Source organism: Setaria viridis, chromosome 1, assembly GCF_005286985.2.
Source record: "Setaria viridis chromosome 1, Setaria_viridis_v4.0, whole genome shotgun sequence".
Taxonomy (NCBI): Eukaryota; Viridiplantae; Streptophyta; class Magnoliopsida; order Poales; family Poaceae; genus Setaria; species Setaria viridis.
This window is the reverse complement of record NC_048263.2, coordinates 2828224-2850134: the sequence shown is the minus strand read 5'-3', so window position 1 is coordinate 2850134 and position 21911 is coordinate 2828224. Positions and strand designations below refer to the sequence as shown.

Here is a 21911-nt window from a genome sequence, read left to right as displayed (position 1 = left end):
ACTAATCCGCTATGCCTATGTGGTTGCTAGCTGTGGCTAGAACTTATTCATTTTGTGGCTGTGCACTTGTGCTGTGCAAGTGCAAACACGATGAGATCTGAGTAATATAGTGGCCCTAATGGTGCTTTATTTAACTTATTTTTTGCTCATGTGGTACTTGTACATGTTATCTTGCGGGGATGGGGACACCGTTGGGGATGGGGATGGGGAAAATTTGTCCCCCACAGGAACAGGGATTGGGGGTTGATCCTCGACGGGGAATTCCCTGTTGCCATCCCTAGGGATACAGCTCCATGACATTAAGAAACAAAAAAAAGTAGAAATGGGAACGAGAGGTGGTGGCGTTTTGCTAACTGTGTACGACCGTCAGTGTACTCGCGTTGGGGACTTGGATTTAGAAGGTTATGAAGTCATGTTGCACTTGCTGAGTCGGTAAATGATAGCCAGGGTGAATCCTACGTGGGCGGCTGAGGGGCTGGAGCCCCTACCTACGTATCCTATGAAACCCCAAATCTTCTCTACAAATTTTAGCCTAGATGAAGAGGAGTAAGAATAAAATGAGGAGGAATAAGAATGAAAAGGTAGGAGAGAGGAAGAAGAAGGGAAGATGAGCCCTCTTGTCTTGGGATTTTGGATCCGCCCGGTTTCTCTTTTTTTATCTATGTTTATCCATATGACACACTCGGATGAACCGACCTTTACTTCCGTTTGGAAAATAGTTAAAAAATCTTTGTCGTACCTACCTTTGTTACACACTTACACTATGAACCAGGAGGTTCAAACTTCAAACTTCAAACTTCGTATGGAACAGTAATCGAGCTCACTAACAACGTTCGCAAAGGAAAGCAGCCAGCAGGAGAACTCGGTGAAGAATAGAAATCAGGAGCCAACTCTATAAATATCAGCGCCCTTCTAGTCTGCTAGGGTTTTCCGCCGTCTTATCCCTTCGTCCACGCTGCCCCGCAGCCGCCGCCCAAACCCTAGCAATCCGTAATCCGCCATGGCCGACGACCACTACTCCTCCAAGCGCAAGTACGACGACCCCTCGCCGCCGCCGCGGCGAACGGGGTTCTCCTCCGGCCCGCCGCCCGTCTCGCCGCCCGCTGGGGGCGCCCAGTCGTACAACAGCGTGCCGCCGCCCCCCGACGAGATCCAGCTCGCGAAGCAGCGCGCGCAGGAGATCGCGGCGCGGATCTTCAACGCCGCCGAGGCCAAGCGCCCACGCGTCGACAACGGCGACGATGACGTAGGCGGCTACGGGGGAGGAGGCTCCCTGGGCAGCAGCGGTGGCGGTGGCCGCATCGGCGGCGGGGGCCTCGGCTTCTCGTCCTCTGCCGGTGGTGGTGAGTATCAGGACCGATTTCTCGTTAAGCCCATGCTTGAGTGCGGAGATCTGTTTGTCTGCGCTTACGGTTTATGGCCGCTTCCATGATGGATTTAGGGTTGTTTTACGCTTCGATTTGGGGGCTGGATTGATAGATCAGTGAGTTTGAGCTGCTGTGATGCACACATCTACCTCTTGGTTAATTAACCCGTGTGTTATTGAGATTTAGGTTGACACAATAGTAGGTAGCACGCCACTAATGTTGTCTCGAATATTCTGTTTGTCCTATAACAACACGAGCTGCAAGTGCGGTGGGTTAGTTTTGTAACAAGCTGCAAGTAACTTCATGGCATCGTTGATGCTTTAGCTGGTGGCTCTGCAGCTTCGAGTGTAGCAGATTGGTAGCCGAAGACTAGAGGTTTATATCTAACTAATAAAGTATGTGGTTGAACCTTTTGACTCAGGTTTGTAGACAGGGTGGCCACGCTGTGCTTGTGCTGCGTAAGAGGAAACTAGATTTACACGCTTCACTCCATTCAAAAAAGTTATTTCTTGTGTTGTGTGGTCCACATGAATTTTGGATGTTACTTCTTGTGTTTCATACATCAATAAATGCTGTAAATTCTGATGATGACAAATGGACTCTGAACACTCTGGTTTCTGTAGCAGGGCATGGGTCTTCTATCCCGCCAATATCTTCACAGAGCAGTGCACCTCCGTACTCTTCATATGGTGGATATCAGGGTACAAGCAAAAAGATTGAAATACCAAATGGAAGGGTAAGCTGTGTTGAATTTGTTTTCAAACTGAATTCATAGTCATGTTAGAAAGTGTCACCTGAGTTTGTATTCACGTTTACTTGGCACTGTTGTTGATTTGCTTTAGGTTGGTGTTATTATCGGAAAAGCTGGGGAAACTATCAGGTATCTCCAACTTCAGTCAGGAGCAAAGATTCAGGTAACAAGAGACAATGAAGCTGAGCCAGGTGCACAGACAAGACCAGTTGAGCTTTCAGGCGCTCCTGAGCAGATAAGCAAAGCTGAGCAACTGATCAAAGAAGTTCTGGCAGAGGTATACTTGTTACTCGCAGTTTTTTTGTTTAGTTCTGCATTTTTTTTTGCATATATCACGTTGATCTTGCAATTTTCTGAAGGCTGATGCTGGGTCATCTGGTACTGGATCTGGTGGCCGGAAATATAATGCACCACAGCCAGGTGCCGAGACGTTCCAGATGAAAATTGCTAATAACAAGGTTGGTATTCATGCCGGTTTTTCTGGATAAACGTAGCTATACGATGAGAAAACTAAATTTTATCACAGTTTGTGACATAATCACATGTTCCGATTTGTCGATATATATTATTAGTCAGCATTGTGTACATTATTTCATCATTGTTTTTTTTTTCTGCTTGTGATTTGTTTCTTTTTAGGTGGGTCTGGTTATTGGAAAGGGTGGTGAAACTATAAAGTCCATGCAAGCCAAATCTGGAGCTCGAATTCAGGTTTGTTATCTTGTTCTCCAGCTTCCTGTTTTACTGTATCTGCAATCAGAAATAAGGTTTCACTACGTTTACCTGGTGGTTATTTTTCTGCCAAGTGAATTTGAATGCTGGTCGCTGTAGAACGAGTAAACATCATATTTCAGTTATACTTGAGTTTCTTCGTTCATATTTTACCTTATACACTTCATTCGTTCCAAGCTGTTCATTATGATTCAAGTTGTTTTGGTCAACTGTATTTTTCTTGTTGATCTGTGTTCAGTTATTCATATCCTTAAGAATTCTTGTGCAGGTTATTCCTTTGCATCTGCCCGCTGGTGACACTTCAACTGAAAGAACTGTGCATATTGATGGCACACAGGAACAAATTGAAATTGCAAAGCAGCTGGTGATTGAGGTTACCAGTGAGGTCCGCTTTCTTTCTCTTTCTGTGTATATTCCTGATACCCATGATTGCTTTGTCGTATTTGTTTATCTGTCTTATTTTAGGCTTGCTTCTGGTTCATTTTGTTTAGTGTTCATTTTTATGATTTTCCCTGGATTTCTTTTGAAAATATTGGTTCTTTTGCTTGTTTATGGCCCTACATTGATTACACTGATGTGCTAACCAATGTCTGAAGCATATTGGTCGTGGGTACGGTCTCAACATGGCTGTAACATGGAAGGAGATTGTCATACACTTTCCCTATTTCTGAAAAAGTAATTTGATAATGGTTTTGTGCAAGGTTTAAAACTTAAAATACCATAAAATGAATGATCTTATTTCCATCCTTCATTCTTTATATATTAGCAACTTTGTTCGGCCAATTGAATGGTTCTTCACAGAGCAGCAGTTAAAATTTTGAGAAATCATTCTTTATAATTCATATTGTTCACATGCGGCAATGTAAGTTTTGGGTAACATCTGTGACAAGTGATAAGTCCATGTGGCCACCTATTCTATCCAGTGGGTGTTTATTTGTCTTCACATATACCCAAATTAGTGTCCTTACTCCTTAGCTTGCCAGGAGGCCTGCAACTATCCTGGAGAGCAGGTTTGTTACTGTTTAATATCAATGCCCTGCTGAATAGAACATGGTATATTAACTGAACATGGTTATGTATTATGTGAGCTGACATGCTATATCTGGTGTCTGTACCGTTTATAATTTGTCATGCTTCTCCTGTACCTCTGGATACAATGCATACATTGCTTTACTCAGGGCTTGTTTGGAAGGAAGAATTGCTCTAAACAGGCCCAAGTCCTCAGGTGTTCAGTTTGTTTATGGCAGGCACACACTCCAATTTAGGTCCTTCATTGTAGTTGCAAGTTTATGATCATTATTAGGGATTCTAGGTTTTCTTTTTTGGCCCCTATTGCCCTATACACAACTTGATCCTTAACAGATCTGCATTCTCTTTCTACCGTAACCCTCTGTGCGCAAAATATACTCAATGTCGTGCATCTACTTTGATTGGAGTATTCCTGAAGATCGTATATGTTAAACTGTTTTGTAACAAAAGGATGCAGAAAATCCAGCATGAAGATGTTTTTAGGTGTTGTTATGCCTGTCTATCTACCTCGTGACTTTGCAGGTTGCTGTCACAACCTTTTCTTTGTGCTTAAATAGTATAAAATGTCTTCTTTGATGTTTTATTTGTACTACTTTTAAACACTCTTTTTGGAGGTTATTGCCAATAAAGTAACCTTTTTATTTTTATATCCTGTCATTTAGCAATGAATTCAATTTTTTAGATTGTATAGTGGAATTGATCATCACTAATCTTTAAACATCTATTAAAAATCTATCCGATGGTATTGCTATTCAGCATATATATGTATATATTCGTCTAGCTATCTTCATTAGGCCCTATAGTTTTGCACATGGGCGACGGTAGATGGGCATCACCCATTGCTTGACAATCTTGATCGGTGAGTTGCTCCCTCCATTTTTTTGGTGGTTCTGGAATTTATCTGCAACATGTCTTGTGCTTGTATGCCTGTTATTTGCACTGCCATTTTTCTTTTGCATTCTATGCTGTGTTCTTTTGTTGTATACTATATACAGATGTGCAAACTATATTTTTGCAGAATCGTGCCAGAAATCAAATGTCAGGTGGCTATTCTCAGCAGGGTTATCGCCCTCCTCGTCCTCAGTCAAACTGGGGCCCACCTGGTGCACCACCCCAGCAGCCTGGTTATGGTTATATGCAGCCTGGAGCTTATCCTGGGGCACCGCCACAGTATGGTGCACCTCAGCAACCTTATGGTAGCTATCCTCCAACATCTGGTGGCTATCAGACTGCGGGGTGGGATCAGTCTCAAAACCAGCAATCTCATACAACTCCCCCTGGCACTGGGTATGACTATTATAGCCAGCAGCAGCAACCTCAACAACAGTCTGCCCCTGGGACTGCTGCGTCCACTGATGCTACTAGCTACAATTATGGCCAGCCTCCTACATATACTTCACAAGGATACGATTCTACCTACTCTCAGCAGAGTGCTGGGCAGCAAGCATATGATTACTCTGGTTACCAGACCCAAGGGCAGCAGCAGGGCTATTCTCAGCAGGCTGGTTATGATCAGCAGGGCTATGGTGCATCTGCTTATGGATCAGCTGCAAGCTCGACCCAGGATGGGTCTGCACCCAGTTATGGTGGTACTGGTGGGGCCAGTCAAGCATCTCCAGGGCAGCAAACTTCAACCCAAGCTGCTGGAAGCCACCCTGGTTATGCCAGCCAACCACCTACTAGTGCTGCAGCAAGCTACCCGGCGCAAGGTTCTGCTCCATCTGGCTATGGCGCTCCACCGCCACAGTCTGGCTATGGCACCCAGCCGCCACCGCAAGGTGGGTATGGTCAGGGCGCTTACGGGCAGCCTTCTCCGCAGGGCCAGAAGCCTCCTGCATCTTCACCATATGGACAGGCTCCGCCTCCTGGATCTGCTCAGGCTGGTTATGGACAGTATGGTTACAGCCAGCCTGGTTATGGTGCACCTCCGCCTTACCCTGGTGCCCCTCCTGCAAGCCATCCAGGTTATGGCCAGCAGCAGTCTTATGTTGACGCTTATGGCAGTGGAAGCTACGGGCAGCCTCCGGCGTACTCTACTGAAGCAACAGCAACTGCTACGTCCCAGGATCAATCTGCTGCACCTGCCCCAGTTGGTGCTACCACGACATCTGCCCCAGCTCCTGCTAACAGCGGTGGCGCGCAATCTGCAGAAAGTTAAGCTTCAATGGTTCCTTGGAACAAACACTTTCAAGCTTCTGCTGTGGTTTCCTCCGCTCTGTTCCTTAATATACCGCATCTAGTATAGTGACGAGGGTCCATATCTATGAGTTCTGTTTTTTTTCCCCTTGTTGCTGTAGGTTTGACATTTTATCTTAAATTGCTATTCGTTTGTACTGTGTTATCTTGAGTTGTTTTGATTCCTGTACGTTATGGTGATATTTGTACTTGTCGGTTGCTCTTGTTCCGGTTGGGCCCTGGACGCTGGACATCTGCCATTACAATATGCATTTTGAACCTATTTTTCTTTCAGTGTGTGCGGTCTGAGGTATCTGGTGTTTGGATGGATTAAATTGTGATTTCAGTGTTGCATACAACCACCAGTTTGCCCAGGTTTGTGCTGCAATGCGGTCTGCTTAATTCAGATTATCCTAAATTTTGTTAAGATTTTGCATCTTCTATAACTGAATGATTGCTATATAACCCGTTCCGGCGGAAGGATCATTTCTTAATGAAGCTGGCGTGGGATTACAGGTTTAAAGCCACGCTGTAACACAGTTAACCGTTTAGCATGAAAGTAGGCGAGCACGGTGGCTTAGAGTAAAAGAGTTGTGGTAAAAAGCACGAGAAATGATGCTATTTCTCACAGGCATGTTCTGTGTACGTGCTGACGTGCATGCACGGACGCAGCCAGGCAGGTGTGAACTTCCTCTGTGCTCATAAGTCGCCTATTCGTTTCAAAAAAAAAGAAAAGAAAGAGAAAGAAAACATGGATCGGAAATCCCGTTGTGTTTGCGACTTTCCCAAATGTCTTTAGTTACAACTTAAAAATGACTTTCCCGTTGCGTTGACACTACACTAAAAATGTCTTCATCACCATCATACGCCCTTATTTCGTTACGATCATACGCAATCTTACATGCAGTATCTATTGTTCGGGTTCGGGGTACTCCAGTGCTAGCAAGAGCTGGACCAAGTGAAACGAACCAGGCCGGCGGCAGAGCTACAGAACGGAAAGGCAAGGCTACAAAGGCCCAATCCAATTCATTGCGGGCCCCGCTTTCTTGAGTTGCGTTAGGTTACTTGGCCCACGCAAACTCTAATAATCCAATATTTCCAATATATAATAAATGACGAGCCCGACGGGAGGAGCTTTGGAGTGCGGTTCAAGGCCACTCTCCTCTCCGGGGTTCCCAGCCATGGCGGCCTCCTCCCCTTCCTCCCTCACCCCGCCGGCGGTGCCCATGGAGCTGCACGCCGGGAACCGCGACCGCCTCGTCGCCGCGCTCCGCGGTCACCTCTCCGCCTCCGGCCGCCCGCCACGCGGCCTCGTCCTCCTCCAGGTCGGTCCCCCCCGCAATCCCTCCCATCTTTTTTCCTCCACTCCCCGGATTTTTTTTTAATCTGATTGTTCATTTGCCGCTACTAACTTTTGGAGTGGTTTGGGTGGTTCGTCGCGCGAAGGGCGGGGAGGAGCAGACGCGGTACTGCACCGATCACCTAGAGCTCTTCAGGTGCTCGCGCTGAACCCAATTTTTGTCCCATTCGTTTTTGCCTTTTTTTTAATGTTCAGATTGTGAGGCAAATCGGGCAATGTTGCAGGCAGGAGAGCTACTTTGCTTACCTCTTTGGAGTGCAGGAGCCAGGGTTCTACGGCGCGATCGTGAGTGTTCTCCTCTTCTTTTTTACCCCCTTATCCAGCATAGGTGACTCCGGGTCTGGTTTTAGTCAGTACAGCAGTCAACCATTGGGCTGCAGCTCTTTGAACCTTGTTAATTGTTGGCTGATAGTATATGTCTGCCATAGGAATAGAAAGGAAAATTTGTGCCTCATATTCTATTTGCACATATATACAGTAGAGAGCTGGAAATGCCCCATGATTATTACTTAGATGTATGCAGTATGCTGGTGATTCAGAACAGTTATTCTTCTGAATGGGTAGGGTTGCGTTCTCAATGTTTAATCCCTGGTGGCTCCCCATCTCCTGCTAATTTATAGTTTTACGCACTAACCACCACCTACGCAGTAACAGGGGTGGTCGCCTGATCTTTGTAAAGTCACTTTATGAATTGGATAATGTTCAGGCGGGATTTCCCCCAACTAATTTCCTAATGAAGAAATTTTGCTTATATATTTGATGGCTTAGTCACTACATGGTAATTGGCCCTACTACACGATTCATCTTAGAATGATTTCCCGCCTATGCTACAGATACTGACTTGCATTTTAACTGTTGTCAAAGGACATTGCCTCTGGACAGTCAATTTTGTTTGCTCCAAGGTTGCCAGCTGACTACGCTGTTTGGATGGGTGAAATAAAACCTTTGTCTTACTTCAGGGTATTTCCTCTTCTGGATCTTTTATTCTTTAGTTGTCGCTCCATCCTGAAATAATGTAACCTTTCCATGAATATGTACAGGATACATACAAGGTCGATATGGCCTTCTATGTTGATGAGATCACACAGGTTGTGCAAGATCGTTTCGGGGATCATGGGAAGCCTCTTCTGTTTCTCTTATATGGAAAGAATACCGACTCTGGGAATTTTTCAAAGCCTGCTAGTTTTGAGGTACACGATGTGCCATTATCTGCATTGACAATTTCTATGCTTGTTAATTATGTACTTTTGAAGTGAGCATACATTGCAATTTCGTTCCATGCAGTACTCATATTTTTCCAGAGATAGCGAAATTATATCTTAATGTAAAATTCATAGTGTTATGTGATAGATGTGCTTAATTATCAAAACAGTTTACCTCTCTCATACTTCTTCTCTTCTGATTTTGTGCATGTTTGATTTATAGTGTTTTTCTCTCTGTGCTAGGGGATGGAGAAGTTTGATACTGATTTAAGTATACTTCATCCTGTTTTAACTGAATGTCGTGTGATCAAATCTGATCTGGAGCTTGCTGTCATCCAGTATGCTAATGATATAAGCTCTGAAGCTCATATTGAGGTACAAGATTCCTACCAAGTCTTTTAGTTTCATGTCATGACCAAATCATGGCTGCTCAATTTTCAGCTTGCTATTATAGCCCCAACTTGCCAGATATCATTGGTTGAAATTCAGTGGTGTGAGTTGAGTTTTGCTAGGACTGGTCTTGGTCCAAGAGTTTCTATATCTCCTTTTGTTGTGGAAGTACTGCAAAGGTTTATCTTACTGAATAAGCAGACAACTATTAGTAATGTTCTATCTATCACAAGTTTTAAAACAAAGAAGAGAAAGATAAAGTAGCTAAGCAGTGGGCCACCTTATGACACCAGGTTTTAACTTCCCTCTGCACAGAAATACACAACACTGACACCAGCAAAGGAATCATTCTCTCAGACATCAGTTCTAGAAGTATCCCCAATATGCTAACCTTTGAGCATTATGATTACCAAACACGTTATAAATAGATCTGATTGCTGACTTACATTTTACAAGGTCATGAGACGAGCAAGACCAGGCATGAAGGAATATCAGCTAGAAAGCATCTTTCTCCATCATGTTTATATGTACGGAGGTTGCCGGCATTGCTCTTATACATGTATATGTGCTACTGGAGATAATAGGTGAGAATGTGTGATGCTATTAATTACTATTTGCAGAAATCGGGAGCGGTTGAAAAAAAGTCCAATCAAATCTTAGATCCCCATCCATTGTTGTTTCACTCGCTATTTTTATTCAAAGTTCTGATAACAATTTCTTCAACCTGTTGAAGACACAAACTTATAATGATAGCATGCGGCCTTTTCGTATAAAGCCTTCTTAGCATCAGAAATCAATTGCTGAAATTTCAGTAAGGTCTCTTTTTAGTGATCACTACAAGTGGGGTATCTGTTATAATTTGTTGACTTAGGCAAGGAAACATGTAAAGTTCTGTAGGATATACTTTCTATAAGAAAATAGACCATAGTCTGGATCTGCCGTGAGTATGTCATCTTGGAACTGGAATTTTGGCTTTCAAGATTGAAAACTAACATTCACACATGAAATTTTATTGCATTTGTGTTTGTTGGACTGTCTAACCTGTATAATTGTTATGCTCTTTGCAGTGCTGTTCTACACTATGGACATGCGGCAGCTCCAAATGACCGGGTATGAGTGTACTTGATATTTTCATTTTGACCTGGCATTAACTTAAATTTTCTTCTCATACTCAGCAAATGGAATTTAATCATCCAAGCACTCAGATATCATGAATTTTGAATTCTTATACCCCCATCTACTTGAGCTAGTATTGCTTGTTTGCATTCAAACAGTAGAGTTATACTAGTTCTTCATTAGCTGTGAGTGTTAAGTAGCACTGAGACTTGGACATCGAAAGTTGGAGAAATTATTGTCTTCTCCATTTGATGTCTATGTTTATAACACTCGATGGAGTAGTCGAAACTTGAAGTAATGATAGGAGGAAAGTAGCTTGGTTGACACTTAGCTTAATTGATAGCCTGTTGCTTTTATCTACCAAGCAGTGTCCGATACGTTCACTAGTAAGTTTGGGTTCAATTTCAGTGTTGAAGCACCTTGATATGAACATTTATGCATGGCAATGGACAGGCTAGGAAACTTTTGAACACGATTTGCAGCTGGAGAGGCATCAAGATCAAATGTTTAATGACAAAACAATACCAGTTAGCAGCATGGTGTGCTTTACAAGAATTGGGGTACCACAAAAGAAAGAGAAAGCCACTGCATTGTGAAATCCTTAATTTACCCCAAATATATGAATTAGTGGGCTACTGGGTTTACAAGATAGAAATCCAACAAAACTATTCTAAACAATGGAGGCTATTTGTATGGCTATAGGAGGATATGTTCATTCACCATTCCTTTTATTTGTGACCGACTGACCATGTCCATGCTTTTCCTTTCTGAGTGAGGTCTAACTTTCATCCCCTATTGGGACTTTTATTGTTTCACTTTGGTCATTGCTTCGTATTTTTTGTCTGATTGTCTCAAATTCAGACTTTGAATGATGGAGACATGGCACTAATGGACATGGGAGGTGAATACCATTTCTATGGATCTGATATCACATGCTCATACCCTGTAAGTACTTCAAAAGTCCAGACATCTACTTTGATGTTTCCTGAATTTCACTGTCTATATACTGAAACTGTTCCTTGTTTTCTGTGTTAAAAGCACTGACGCTATTGCACTGTGTACATTGTACTATGAACATGAACTGACTCATGCCTGTCATCAGCTTCCATATGTAATTGTTTCTTATACTTTACTTCAAAAAAAAATTGTTTCTTATACAATAATTACTAGGGGCCTACGGCCACATACTCTGTTTTCTTACAAAAGAGAGGTTATTTCACAGTGCTACAGTGCTGAAAACACTTCTCATGGATTCTGTTATATGTTTATCTTAGCCTTTGCTATCTGGATAAATATGTTCATGTTAGACCATCATTAATGTAGCTTCTTGAGACCACAACATATAGGAGATAAATGGATGTTTGTTTCTGTTCCCCTTCTAGACCACTCTTTAGTTATCACATCACATGGGACTATGTTCTTTTTCATAGGGAGATACAGTAATGGAGGGTGCAAGTGTTGCCACATGAATATGGTTGCTCAACATACTTAGAATTCAAACATTGTAGCATCCTTTTTATATCCCTATTTCCATTTTCCTCTACCTTCTTTATTTATCATTTTGTTTTTCTGTTCTTTGTTATCAGATTATGATACTGAGCAAAACCAAGCTTAATATTAAGTAATGTACTGCTATTGTATCGGTTCAATTGGGCTCTCTAAGATATTTCTTTTATCTTCTCTTACTCCAATCATTTGCTGCTTTAAGGCTATAATGGTGCTGGCACCTGACAGAGGCACAGATCATCATGTTAATCCCGATATATTTCTGGAATCTAGATTATAATTTTAATTTTCACAGCCGTTGATGTAAATCTCAAGCTTTTGTCTATCACATCTTACTGTAACATTTGTTTGATAATTTCATCTAATAGGTTTACATGTTTTCAGATAAATGGCAAGTTCAACAGCAGCCAGATAATAATATACAATGTAAGTACGTACTGATAAAAATTCATTTTTATGTACTCCTATCAATTTCTGTTTGTGCTATGGAACTTAGAAGCATAAGTCACCGTCTTTGTTTCTTTTGAGCTTGTTCGGACACCTCTTGATCTAAAGTGATTCATATTTTCTGCAGGCTGTGCTTAAGGCTCATAATGCTGTCATATCATACATGCGGCCTGGAGTTAATTATATGGATATGCACAAGTAAGGAATGCATTATTGAAACGCGAAGACATGCAATTGAAAACACACCCCTCAAGAAGTATTCATAGGGACTGGAGAGTCATTTTATTTTATGATGCATCCTTTATAACTTGAAAATTTACTATTATTTCTTTTAAAAAATACTATTCGTAACTTGGTTCGATTTCATGGAAGTTTAATGTGAAATGTGGATTATTTACGAACTTAGATCTACTTAAAGCATTTTCAGGACTTTGGCATAATGTATGTGCTGATTCACCACACAATGTTTTTCTTCTATTTAAACATACTCTTCTTCAATGATTCAAGCATAGTTTTCAAACTTTTTGCAGATTGGCAGAACGGGCAATACTTGAATCTCTCAAGAAAGAGCAAATCCTCCAAGGGTGTGTGTGTGTAACTCACTGTGCCTATCAAACTTTAACATGTAAAGCTAATTTTGTGACTTCTATTCCTTGGAAACCATTTTTCTTCAGGGATGTTGATGATATGATGGCTCAAAGGTTAGGAGCTGTTTTCATGCCTCATGGTCTTGGCCACTTACTTGGGATTGACACCCATGATCCAGGAGGCTACCCTGAGGTCCGTCCAATCTTCATAGGAAGCACACAGTTTTCAATCTACATTTGTTTGCTGCTTTCAACTGAGACTAATTCTTGCTCCTATATACCTTTAGGGATTAGAGAGGCCAAAGGAGCCAGGACTGAGCTCCTTGCGGACCACAAGAGAACTCAAAGAAGGCATGGTCAGTTTACTTGTCCCATTAATTTAAGATCTAGCAGTAAAAAGGAATACCAGAAAGTTATGCTATGCTATATGCCTCTTGAGAATCAGGATTGAGAATGAGATGTGATTGGGTCATGCGATTTCTTCCCAGAAAAACCAAAGAGCATCTCCCTACCCTCTACCCCACATTCTTTGGTGTTTTCTGCTCTGCTCAGCGCACATTAATCTTGGGTAGCCTTGTCTTGATTGTGCAACATCATGCATATGTCACATTTCTTGTGCACAGTTTGTTGGCAAGATTGCAGAGCTATCCTGAGCTGGCTATAGGATTCCACAATTTCTATTGTTCTATGCTTGATAAACAAGATACCTTGATGTTCACAAGAGATCCCAGGGATCAATTGCTCTTGCGCTGTCTGGTTTTCGTGAAAATAGCAACTGAATTGAAAGTTTGGACAATATATATATATATATATATATATATATATATATATATATATATATATATATATATATTTAAAAATCAACCACTCGGAGATTTCTGGCTCTATCTTAAGGGGAGTACCAAACCCTGGTTGTGACCTCCTTGACAGTGATGACGGGAGACGACCAACTCAGTTCTCAGGAATGATAATACTGAAATGTAGCTAGGCAGAAAGTGCTTGAACTATATGCTTGCAAATATCTGACATCATTTGGTATACTAGGACTTTATTGTATTGCATTAAAAGAATATTGGGGATTGGAAATGAAGGAAAAAGCACTTTGTACTGTTGGAACAAGAAAACAGTTAGTCTTATCTTTCCAATAGTATCTTCTTAGTGCAGTAATGTGAATATTTGAGCTTCTATGGTTTGGATTGTAGGTTATTACAGTGGAGCCAGGCTGCTATTTCATCGACACTTTGCTGACTAAAGCGAGGAATGATCCAATTTCCTCAAAGTTCTTCAACTGGCAAGAGGTCGAAAAGTACAAAAGCTTTGGTGGTGTTCGCATTGAAAGTGATGTGGTATGTCTTGATAACCCCTTTAAGTAATTATTACTTGTACACAGTGGCAGCCTATTTACTGATGGGGCTTGCTATACGCACCTATGCATAGCACCTATGCAGCAGCTAGGTAATAAATCAAATGCATGCAAATGTTTTCAGCTGGAAAACCTTGAATAAGAGAAACTTTATGTCCCCCTTATTATGAGAGATGCTTTGCTATGTTCCATCAACTTCATCTCGCTAATTATTTCTAGTGATCCTCAATGAATTCGATAAGCATTTTGAGTTTAGACAATGATGGCCCTTATATACACTGTAAAGATTAAATATATGCTGATATGCGCATATGTGATGTTCACCCTCTTCCTTTTGCACGCTAACGTTACTCTTGGTTCTCGTGCAGTATGTGACGGCTCAAGGATGCCAGAACCTCACAAACTGTCCCCGGGAGACGTGGGAAATCGAGGCCGTAATGGCTGGCGCACCGTGGCCTTTGCCGGCTTCCAGTTCCACCGCGGCAGCAGCAGAGAATGGCGTGTCCAAAGCATCATCTTAGTTTTCAATTTCTTTCTCCATGGTGCCCTGCCCACATTCGAAACAATATTAGGCGAGATTGGGTGTATTCAATAAATAGTGTACCACAAACTTGTTGCTGGTTTGATGATCAATAACCATTCCGTAAAGCTGGAGTTCTCTCAGATTACTGGTATGATATTCTGTTGCGTGGTTGAGGATGAACGAGGAAACGTTAATAGGAGAAATTCAAGGCCGTTGGAACTTGGAAGGCTGAACCGTCTCCTTTGTATTTTGTACCGGTTAGAGAACAGTGACGCTAAGCTGAGATCCGAACCCATCTTTGAAGCCCAAATTTCTGGCAGAACTGAGGAAGCTGTGTGGCGAGGTCAGCGGTAAAAATTTAAAAACCGGTAAAATGGAAATGAGATTTCCTAACAAGAAAGCATTTAGCCGGCGTTGTTGCTTGCATATGCGCGGAAATTCTGTTGCGGTAGTGGGCCTGCGGGCATTGCGGGCTTACGGTGCGGGCCGGCCCAGCAATGTCGCGCCACCTGCAAGGCTGCAACCCGCCCACGCTGCGCCGCCCGTCCAAAACTTCCGGCGCCTTATTCGTTCCGCCGTCCCCTGCCGCCGCCGCGCGCTCAAGCTCAACTCCGTTGAGCAGCAAAATCCTCTGACGCTCGATCCTCCTCTTCCTCCTCCGACGCAGCGACGCCCCACAAACGCCGCCACTCCTCCCGTCCTCCGATGTACCGCCTTTTTCATCCCTCGCAATCGCTCCTCTCCTCCATGGCCTCCGCTCCGCCTCGCTGGTGGTGGCCGCCGCCGCTTGCGCGACGAGTCGCTCTAGTCACGGCGGCGCCCAACCAACCTGCTGGTCGTGTTTCCCGGTGTGCTCTCTTGTTTCTCTGCCCGATGCTAAAGTTTGCGCCTGCAATCAGTTGCTAGAGTTTTGGAGTCGATCCTGGTGAACGTTGTATTTTTTTTCGGACGTGCTAGCGCCCGGACGTCCATTTGGAACCTTAAGTGATGAGATCTGTAACGGCTTTCCTTGTCGCCACTGTACAGGCCCATCTGCACACCTACGGGCTCTGCGACGATGTCTGGACCTTCATTCTATCAGATGCAGCCTTCAAGAGCGATGAGATTTCAGGAACACCGAGCAAGGTGAAGATCGTGACCTGCAATTCCAAGTTGCTGCACCTGCAGCCTCCTCAACCACAAATGGGCAGCCTCATGCTTCATATGGATTGATCCCCATCTAGTTTAGCACATTTCATGCTATTCCTGGTGCTGTTCAGTCTAGCTCAGTTCATGCTATTCCTGGTGCTGTTCAGTCTAGCTCAGTTCATGCTATTCCTGGGGCCACCCAAACTTTTCTATCTCATGTGAATTTGCCCCCTCTTGAAGTTGTTTGCGTGAATCTAAGCAATCGGCCGTGGGCTGGCAACTTGTTATCCATACTGCTTATGGAATATGGTTTTGCTCGTTTCTGTTGATAATTTGGCATGGATGCTTCAAGTGATCAGGTCTAATACAATCGTGCTTTCTGTTGATAATTTGGCATGAATGCTTCAGGTCTAATATAATCGTTCTTTGGATTAGGCGATCAATAGACAACACTCAACAGCAACTGTGGTTTAATAATCTATTACTTACAATCCAGTGAACTGAGCTGCAAGAGATGTTAATGACAAGTTAGGACCAACTCTGTCATGACAAACTATGACGAGTTTAACGTGAACATGGACTCCAGGGGCGGCTCTTCACAGTGGAACTTGAGCTCATTCTGAAATCTCTGTAGCACGAAGTGCTCATCCTCTGTTATCAGGGTTGTAGGAAGCTCAGAGTTATAGATGTGGCTGGTTTTAGGAAGGTCAAACCCTCTGCTTGCTGTGTCCGTTGAAACTAGCATGAAACCTATTCCCTTCACGTCCTGCAGAGGACATAAATCTCATAGTCAATACAGAGAATGAAGATGTTGGGCCCTTCAGATAAGGAACTCAGAGGGCGCTTACAGGGAATGAGGCAGCTCGAGCATTGAAATTCATTTCTTCTTCCAGCAGAAGCACGTCTAGGCTTCCCTTGTCTGAATTTCTCAGGAACTCAACAACGACAGCGGTTGAAGTAGGACTTCCAGGCTTCTTTGATCTCTCAGACTAAGAAATAGGTTCAGCAGTTACAAAACAGAATGCAAAGTTGAGGCTGATACGTTACTTCTCTGTTTCAGTAACAAACTCATTCATCATCAACATATTTGCTCCGGACTAGGTGGAAAATAGATACTACCTCCATTCTTAAATATATGGCACCATTGACTTTTCTCAAATTTTGACTAATAATATTTATTTAATCAACTAGTTAACTAAAGTAAAATGGTCACCACTAGATCTATTGTCAAATGTACTTTAGGTTTAACTTGTGTATTTATCTATTTGCATAAATATTTGTAGAAAAGATGAATAATCAAACAAATGAAAAAGTCAATGGTGTCATATATTTAAGAATGGATGTGGTACTTCTTTGTTAGTGAACAAAGTTATAGCATACCAAAGTTCTATGTTAAAAAAGGGAAGTAAACTGTATTGGTACAAAAATCTAGTTTTTAAGAGATCTAAAAGCCTATGAATCAGTGATCAGTAGAGCACAACAATTGTGGAAACTGAAATCATGGACGGTTTCGATGTATTTGGTGGACCCTGCTTGTACCTCAAAGTGATAACTATAAAATGTGACAGCCTGCAGTTCTTTAAACATAGCAACGCCCCTATGGACGGCAAACATAGCAAGCCACTTTTATGGATTGTAATAATTTCAGATATAGCTTAGTTTCTGCTTGAGAACTCAAAGCTTGTGTGGTAATGGCTGTTGTCTTATGTTGTGCTATTTGGTCGATCACCTCCAATTTTGATTGGTTTTAGCTTTATGCTGGCCGATCATTTGGTTGAGGCTGAGCTTTAAAAAGTTTCTAGAGATTTTTAAACTGTGATGTCTGGCTCTTGCTTAAAAGAAATCTTCTCAACAGCTATTATTGAGGTTGTTATGTTTCTTTGGAAATAGGTGCTGATTGCATTTCTAACTCGATACAACAATACCTCCGTTTTATGCAACTTAATGTTGTTTGCTTTTTTTCCTCTCTTTGTACTAACCGTTACTCAGAACTGGTACTGTGTATGTTGCAGGCATTAGAGTTGTAAAAAATGGTAATTTCCCTTTTCAAGGATTATCTTTATTTTTCAAAGAATGTGCATAGCATGTATTCCATTAAGAGGAGTACGTACACCACGAATCAGCTACAGCGTTGTTATGGTTTAAGGAGGCATGTGCTTGCTGTTTTGATTGGTAATTCCTTACTTGTATGGATTTGAAGTTCAAGGTAGGCTCAGGGCCTGACTGTTGTGCTGGACATTGTCATTCCTTCAAAGTGATCAATCATGGATATGCCAGTCAACAAATAAAGATTGAGTTCGCCTCAATCTTGGATGGAGGTGACTTGGTCTACTTTGAATTTTGATAGTGATGGAACTACTGTCATAAGTCAGTCATTTAGTATTGTCTTATACTTGGTTTGTCAGTGCGATGGAGCAATTACTGCCTAATGCAGAGCACACGGTGTGTGCCAGGCACATATATGCCAATTGGATGAAAGAGCAAAGGGTAGGGTCCACAAGCTTCAAAGGCTAAAGGCTCATGCAGACCTTTGTTCAACTACTAATGGGCGAATATAGATGAGAACAAGGATATGACGAGTTCTGGTTCTGAACACTGGAGTAGGGCTTAGTTCGAGATTGGCTACACTGTGATTATGTCGACAACGATATGTGTGAGTCTTTCAACAACAACTCAATTAACCTTGTCAGATTAGTTCCATCTGAAAGGCGGAATGGAATGTTTATATTCCCAAACATTTACAAATCTAAGCTACACATCAAATCTGACGAGTGCTACGTACGATAGCACACACTGACAGTTTTCAGGATTACCCTGTGGCCATGCAATCAGAGCCTTTTTTTTTTTGTACAAGTCCTTCAAGAAAATTGATGACTTGATTGCACAGTGCTACTCCATTGAAGCATACACAAGCAGACATATGAGCATTGCTTGCAGACTGTGAAATGGGAGAAGAGCCGACCAGATTCAGGTCTCACCCAAAGCCTCTTGTTCCTGGATATGTAAGGATGCCTGGTACTGGTAGACCAAGATAGGAGATAAGGGAGGAATCATTGCGATCTAATCGAACTAAGCAGACCAGGTTTAGGACGGCGATAACTTGTCGAACGTGTGGCAAGAACGGACACAATGGTAGAGGTTGGTGTGCTTAATCAAGTGGCTCTGGCGAAGCGAATAGCATACATAAATAGAGATGCTATTGGGATTCATAGTTCAGGGAAAGGACTAGAGTTTCTTCAACCATAGGTGTAACTATGTAAGTAACACTCAATCTTTGTCGACAATTTTTCTTCTCATTAGCAATCTCGTACTGGTAGCAGCTAACTTCGGTTCGGTGGCTGGAGCAGAGAAGGTGCCAAGAAGCAAGGGACCAAAAGGGCTGTAGAAAAGACTACCACATACACGCCTGCAAGACAGACAGCAAGAATGAAACCTGCATGATGTAGCTGGTGCAGAGATCAATACCTGTGAAAGTGCTAGTTTTTTTTAATGACCAAAACGTGAAGAGGAAATAAACTAGTTCTTTTTCGCAACTCTGAAGTAAAAACGCACAGTTTCTGTCTTTTACAATTTGTCAAAATTGCATGCACCCATGATCTTAGACCTGGTGTTACTACAATATGTGATGTCATTTGCACCTGCCTCAGCTGATGAGTCCCAGACCTGTTGTTGCTACTATTTCTGACTTGCACATGTTTTTTTTTCTATGATTCAAACTGAGACCATTCGCTCATTCTGATGAAGTTTGAGCAAAGGAGATGCATAAAGCGTCATTGCCATTAAATTGAACTAAGAAGATACAACATGTCCACGCCTGGTAGTGCACTCTGGAACGCTGCACCACATGTTTGTTTAGTTTGTTTCTTCTCACTAAAATTCAAAGCTTGTTAGCAACCTAGTGCAGGAAGAGAAATTTGGCAAAGTTTGTAAATCTGTAATAGATAGGTAATTCAAGTTTTGTTAGATGTTGATGCCTGATGAAGACATTCCATTTATTACTAGGAGATGCTTTAATAAGTTCCATCAACTTTATATCTTGATCTCTTATTATTCCTAATAATAGTGAACCTCAAGGAATTTGATCAGCATATTAGACTTGACAATGGTGACCCGTCCTCTGTAAAGTTGAAACAGATGCTGATATGAGTTCTAAAAATCTTGCTCTACTCTTCACACATACTCTGGCAACAGTGCCACACTGAATTTTTATTTCTGAAACCTAAGGACTTTGATCAGCATATCAGACATCGCTGGCAACAGTGATAGACTGATTTTTTTTTTCTCTTGTGATGATTGAAGGGATGTAGGGACAAGTTCGTCAATCTTGCTCTCTGAATTTCGAGTTCAATCAGTTGCACCTAGAGCACATCTGTGCTGATGTAAAAGCACAACACTGGAGCCATCTCTTTCACATCCACAATTCCACACCATATACTTAGCTTCACTGAAGCAAAGGTTTACGCTCTTCCTTTTGCAGGCCCCATAATGTGCACCATGGCCTTTACTGGATCCAGTTTCACTGGGAAAACAGCAGAGAATTTATGTATGTCCCAGGCATCTTAACTCAGAATTGTTTTCTCCGCATTCATGTTCAAAGTTCGAACAAAATTATACGAAGATGGGGTAATGATGAAAAGAACATTTGTAGACTATTCTGTTGTGGGTTGAGATGGATGCGAAAACAATAATCAAAGCAATTCATGGACCTTCCAATTAGTTCAGACATCTCTTTTGTACCTGTTGTTCCTAGTATTTTTTTTCTTTGAAAAAAGTTGTCACAGAGACCAGTAGGGATATTCATTTTCACTAGAATTAGGAAGGCACAAGGTGTTCAGTACCTCTATTTTTATTCCTCTGAAATGAAATTTTATTGTGCCCCTCTAGAAAGATCTTTTTGTTTTGTTTAGGTAGAATTGTACGTCAAGTGTCAAAATAACTTTAACGGAGCTTTATAATTGGTGATGGGGCATGCTTATTTATAAACCCCTACCTGAAGAATTTGGCCCATAAATATGCTCAAACGCTTACCTACCAAAGAGTTGGTGAGTTGGCATATAGCTGCCTGCCTATTCAGCACGCACAAAAGAAATTATTAATAAAATATTATCTCACTCTCGCCATAGTTTAGATGTAGAGCTTCCTGCATAATGCTCAATATAAGTTTTTTTTCATATATATTTTGTAGGACATAGCCCAAGGGTTTGTTTTCCGCAGAGTATAATGTTTTCCTTTATTGGGGCTTCATTGGAGTAAATTTTCAGAAACATAGCATTCCATAGTCCTTTTTGCAGAGAGCAGAGATTTTTATGGTTTATGATGTATAACTCGCATTTTGCTGTTATAAGGTCGTATTCGTGTGAAGCTAGCCTAACCCTAACCAAGTGACACCTAAGGCAGCATGTTAATCCAACTCCCATCTACGATTAACTACAAGTAGGGTTGATGTGTAAAATCAGGTGGGGCATATAAGTTGAATCTTGGTTTTGTGAAACATTGTGACCGTAAAATTCATATTTAGAAAAATTCTGGATCCAAGAAAACATGTATACAGCATGAAATTTGTAGTTTTCCGATTTTCACTCTATACTAGAACCCTTAATTCTTATAAATTCACGTGGCATCTCATGAGTCATGACTGTGTAGCAAACAAAATTTTCCTCTAAGTGCATTAAAATCGGGCAAGAAATCGTATTTACTTCAAGTGGTCAAGTGCACATGGGATTTAGTGTGAAGGTGTGGAGCACCACAAGTTAAGCTACCAACCAAAATTTGGCTACAGTTCTTTGACCAACAAGACCTGTACACGTGCACGGAGGCAATAATCAAAAGATGGCCCCTGTTTCTAACAAACAGAATCTCCCCAAATTTCCACACCTGATTGAATTCAATGGAACAAGCTAGTTGCACTTTGAATTTCTCCAATCGGTCAACATTTTGGCCCTGCCAGCTCACATCTCTTGTAGTCTATGCTTTCCTTCAGAGTCTGGCCATTGTCCCAATATTGTGCAGAGCTTCCTGCAACAAGCAAATCAAAGTTTAAAGCGTGTATGTTGAACTGCAAAAGCATAGACAGAACAGTGGCTTGAATTGCTGTCCAGAACAGTTCCTTGTCCTTTCTGCAACTCTAGAACATGTGGTCTTCCCTGAAAGCAGCCAGGGCTGCAGATTGGTTGCTTCTATTGTAGGGTCTCTTCTTCTGTTATGGTGGTTGCCAGGTTTGGTGAGGTTAAGTGAGCCC

At 42.0% G+C, this 21911-nt stretch overlaps 2 protein-coding genes across 3 annotated transcripts; both read left to right on the top strand.

Annotated features, from left to right (window-relative positions):
• Nucleotides 1–919: 919 nt before the first annotated feature.
• Nucleotides 920–6345, top strand: LOC117858229 (uncharacterized). Of its 2 annotated transcripts, none has more exons than XM_034741271.2 (7): nucleotides 920–1343; nucleotides 1994–2103; nucleotides 2210–2395; nucleotides 2478–2576; nucleotides 2755–2826; nucleotides 3116–3232; nucleotides 4895–6345. In XM_034741271.2, the coding sequence occupies exons 1-7, from the start codon at nucleotides 1001–1003 to the stop codon at nucleotides 6032–6034; spliced, it is 2067 nt and encodes a 688-aa protein (XP_034597162.1). In that variant the 5' UTR covers nucleotides 920–1000; the 3' UTR covers nucleotides 6035–6345. The 2 variants fall into 2 exon arrangements, with proteins under 2 accessions (XP_034597162.1, XP_034597153.1); XM_034741262.2 differs by having other exon boundaries at nucleotides 1991–2103.
• An 832-nt stretch (nucleotides 6346–7177) lies between these two features.
• Nucleotides 7178–14685, top strand: LOC117858244 (uncharacterized). Its single transcript, XM_034741283.2, has 16 exons — nucleotides 7178–7376; nucleotides 7498–7547; nucleotides 7636–7696; nucleotides 8276–8371; nucleotides 8452–8601; nucleotides 8857–8988; nucleotides 9460–9587; nucleotides 10071–10113; nucleotides 10981–11064; nucleotides 12010–12051; nucleotides 12200–12270; nucleotides 12603–12656; nucleotides 12747–12852; nucleotides 12947–13015; nucleotides 13862–14005; nucleotides 14391–14685. Exons 1-16 carry the CDS (start codon nucleotides 7233–7235, stop codon nucleotides 14541–14543), a joined length of 1527 nt encoding a protein of 508 aa, XP_034597174.1. The 5' UTR covers nucleotides 7178–7232; the 3' UTR covers nucleotides 14544–14685.
• The last annotated feature ends 7226 nt before the right edge of the window (nucleotides 14686–21911 follow it).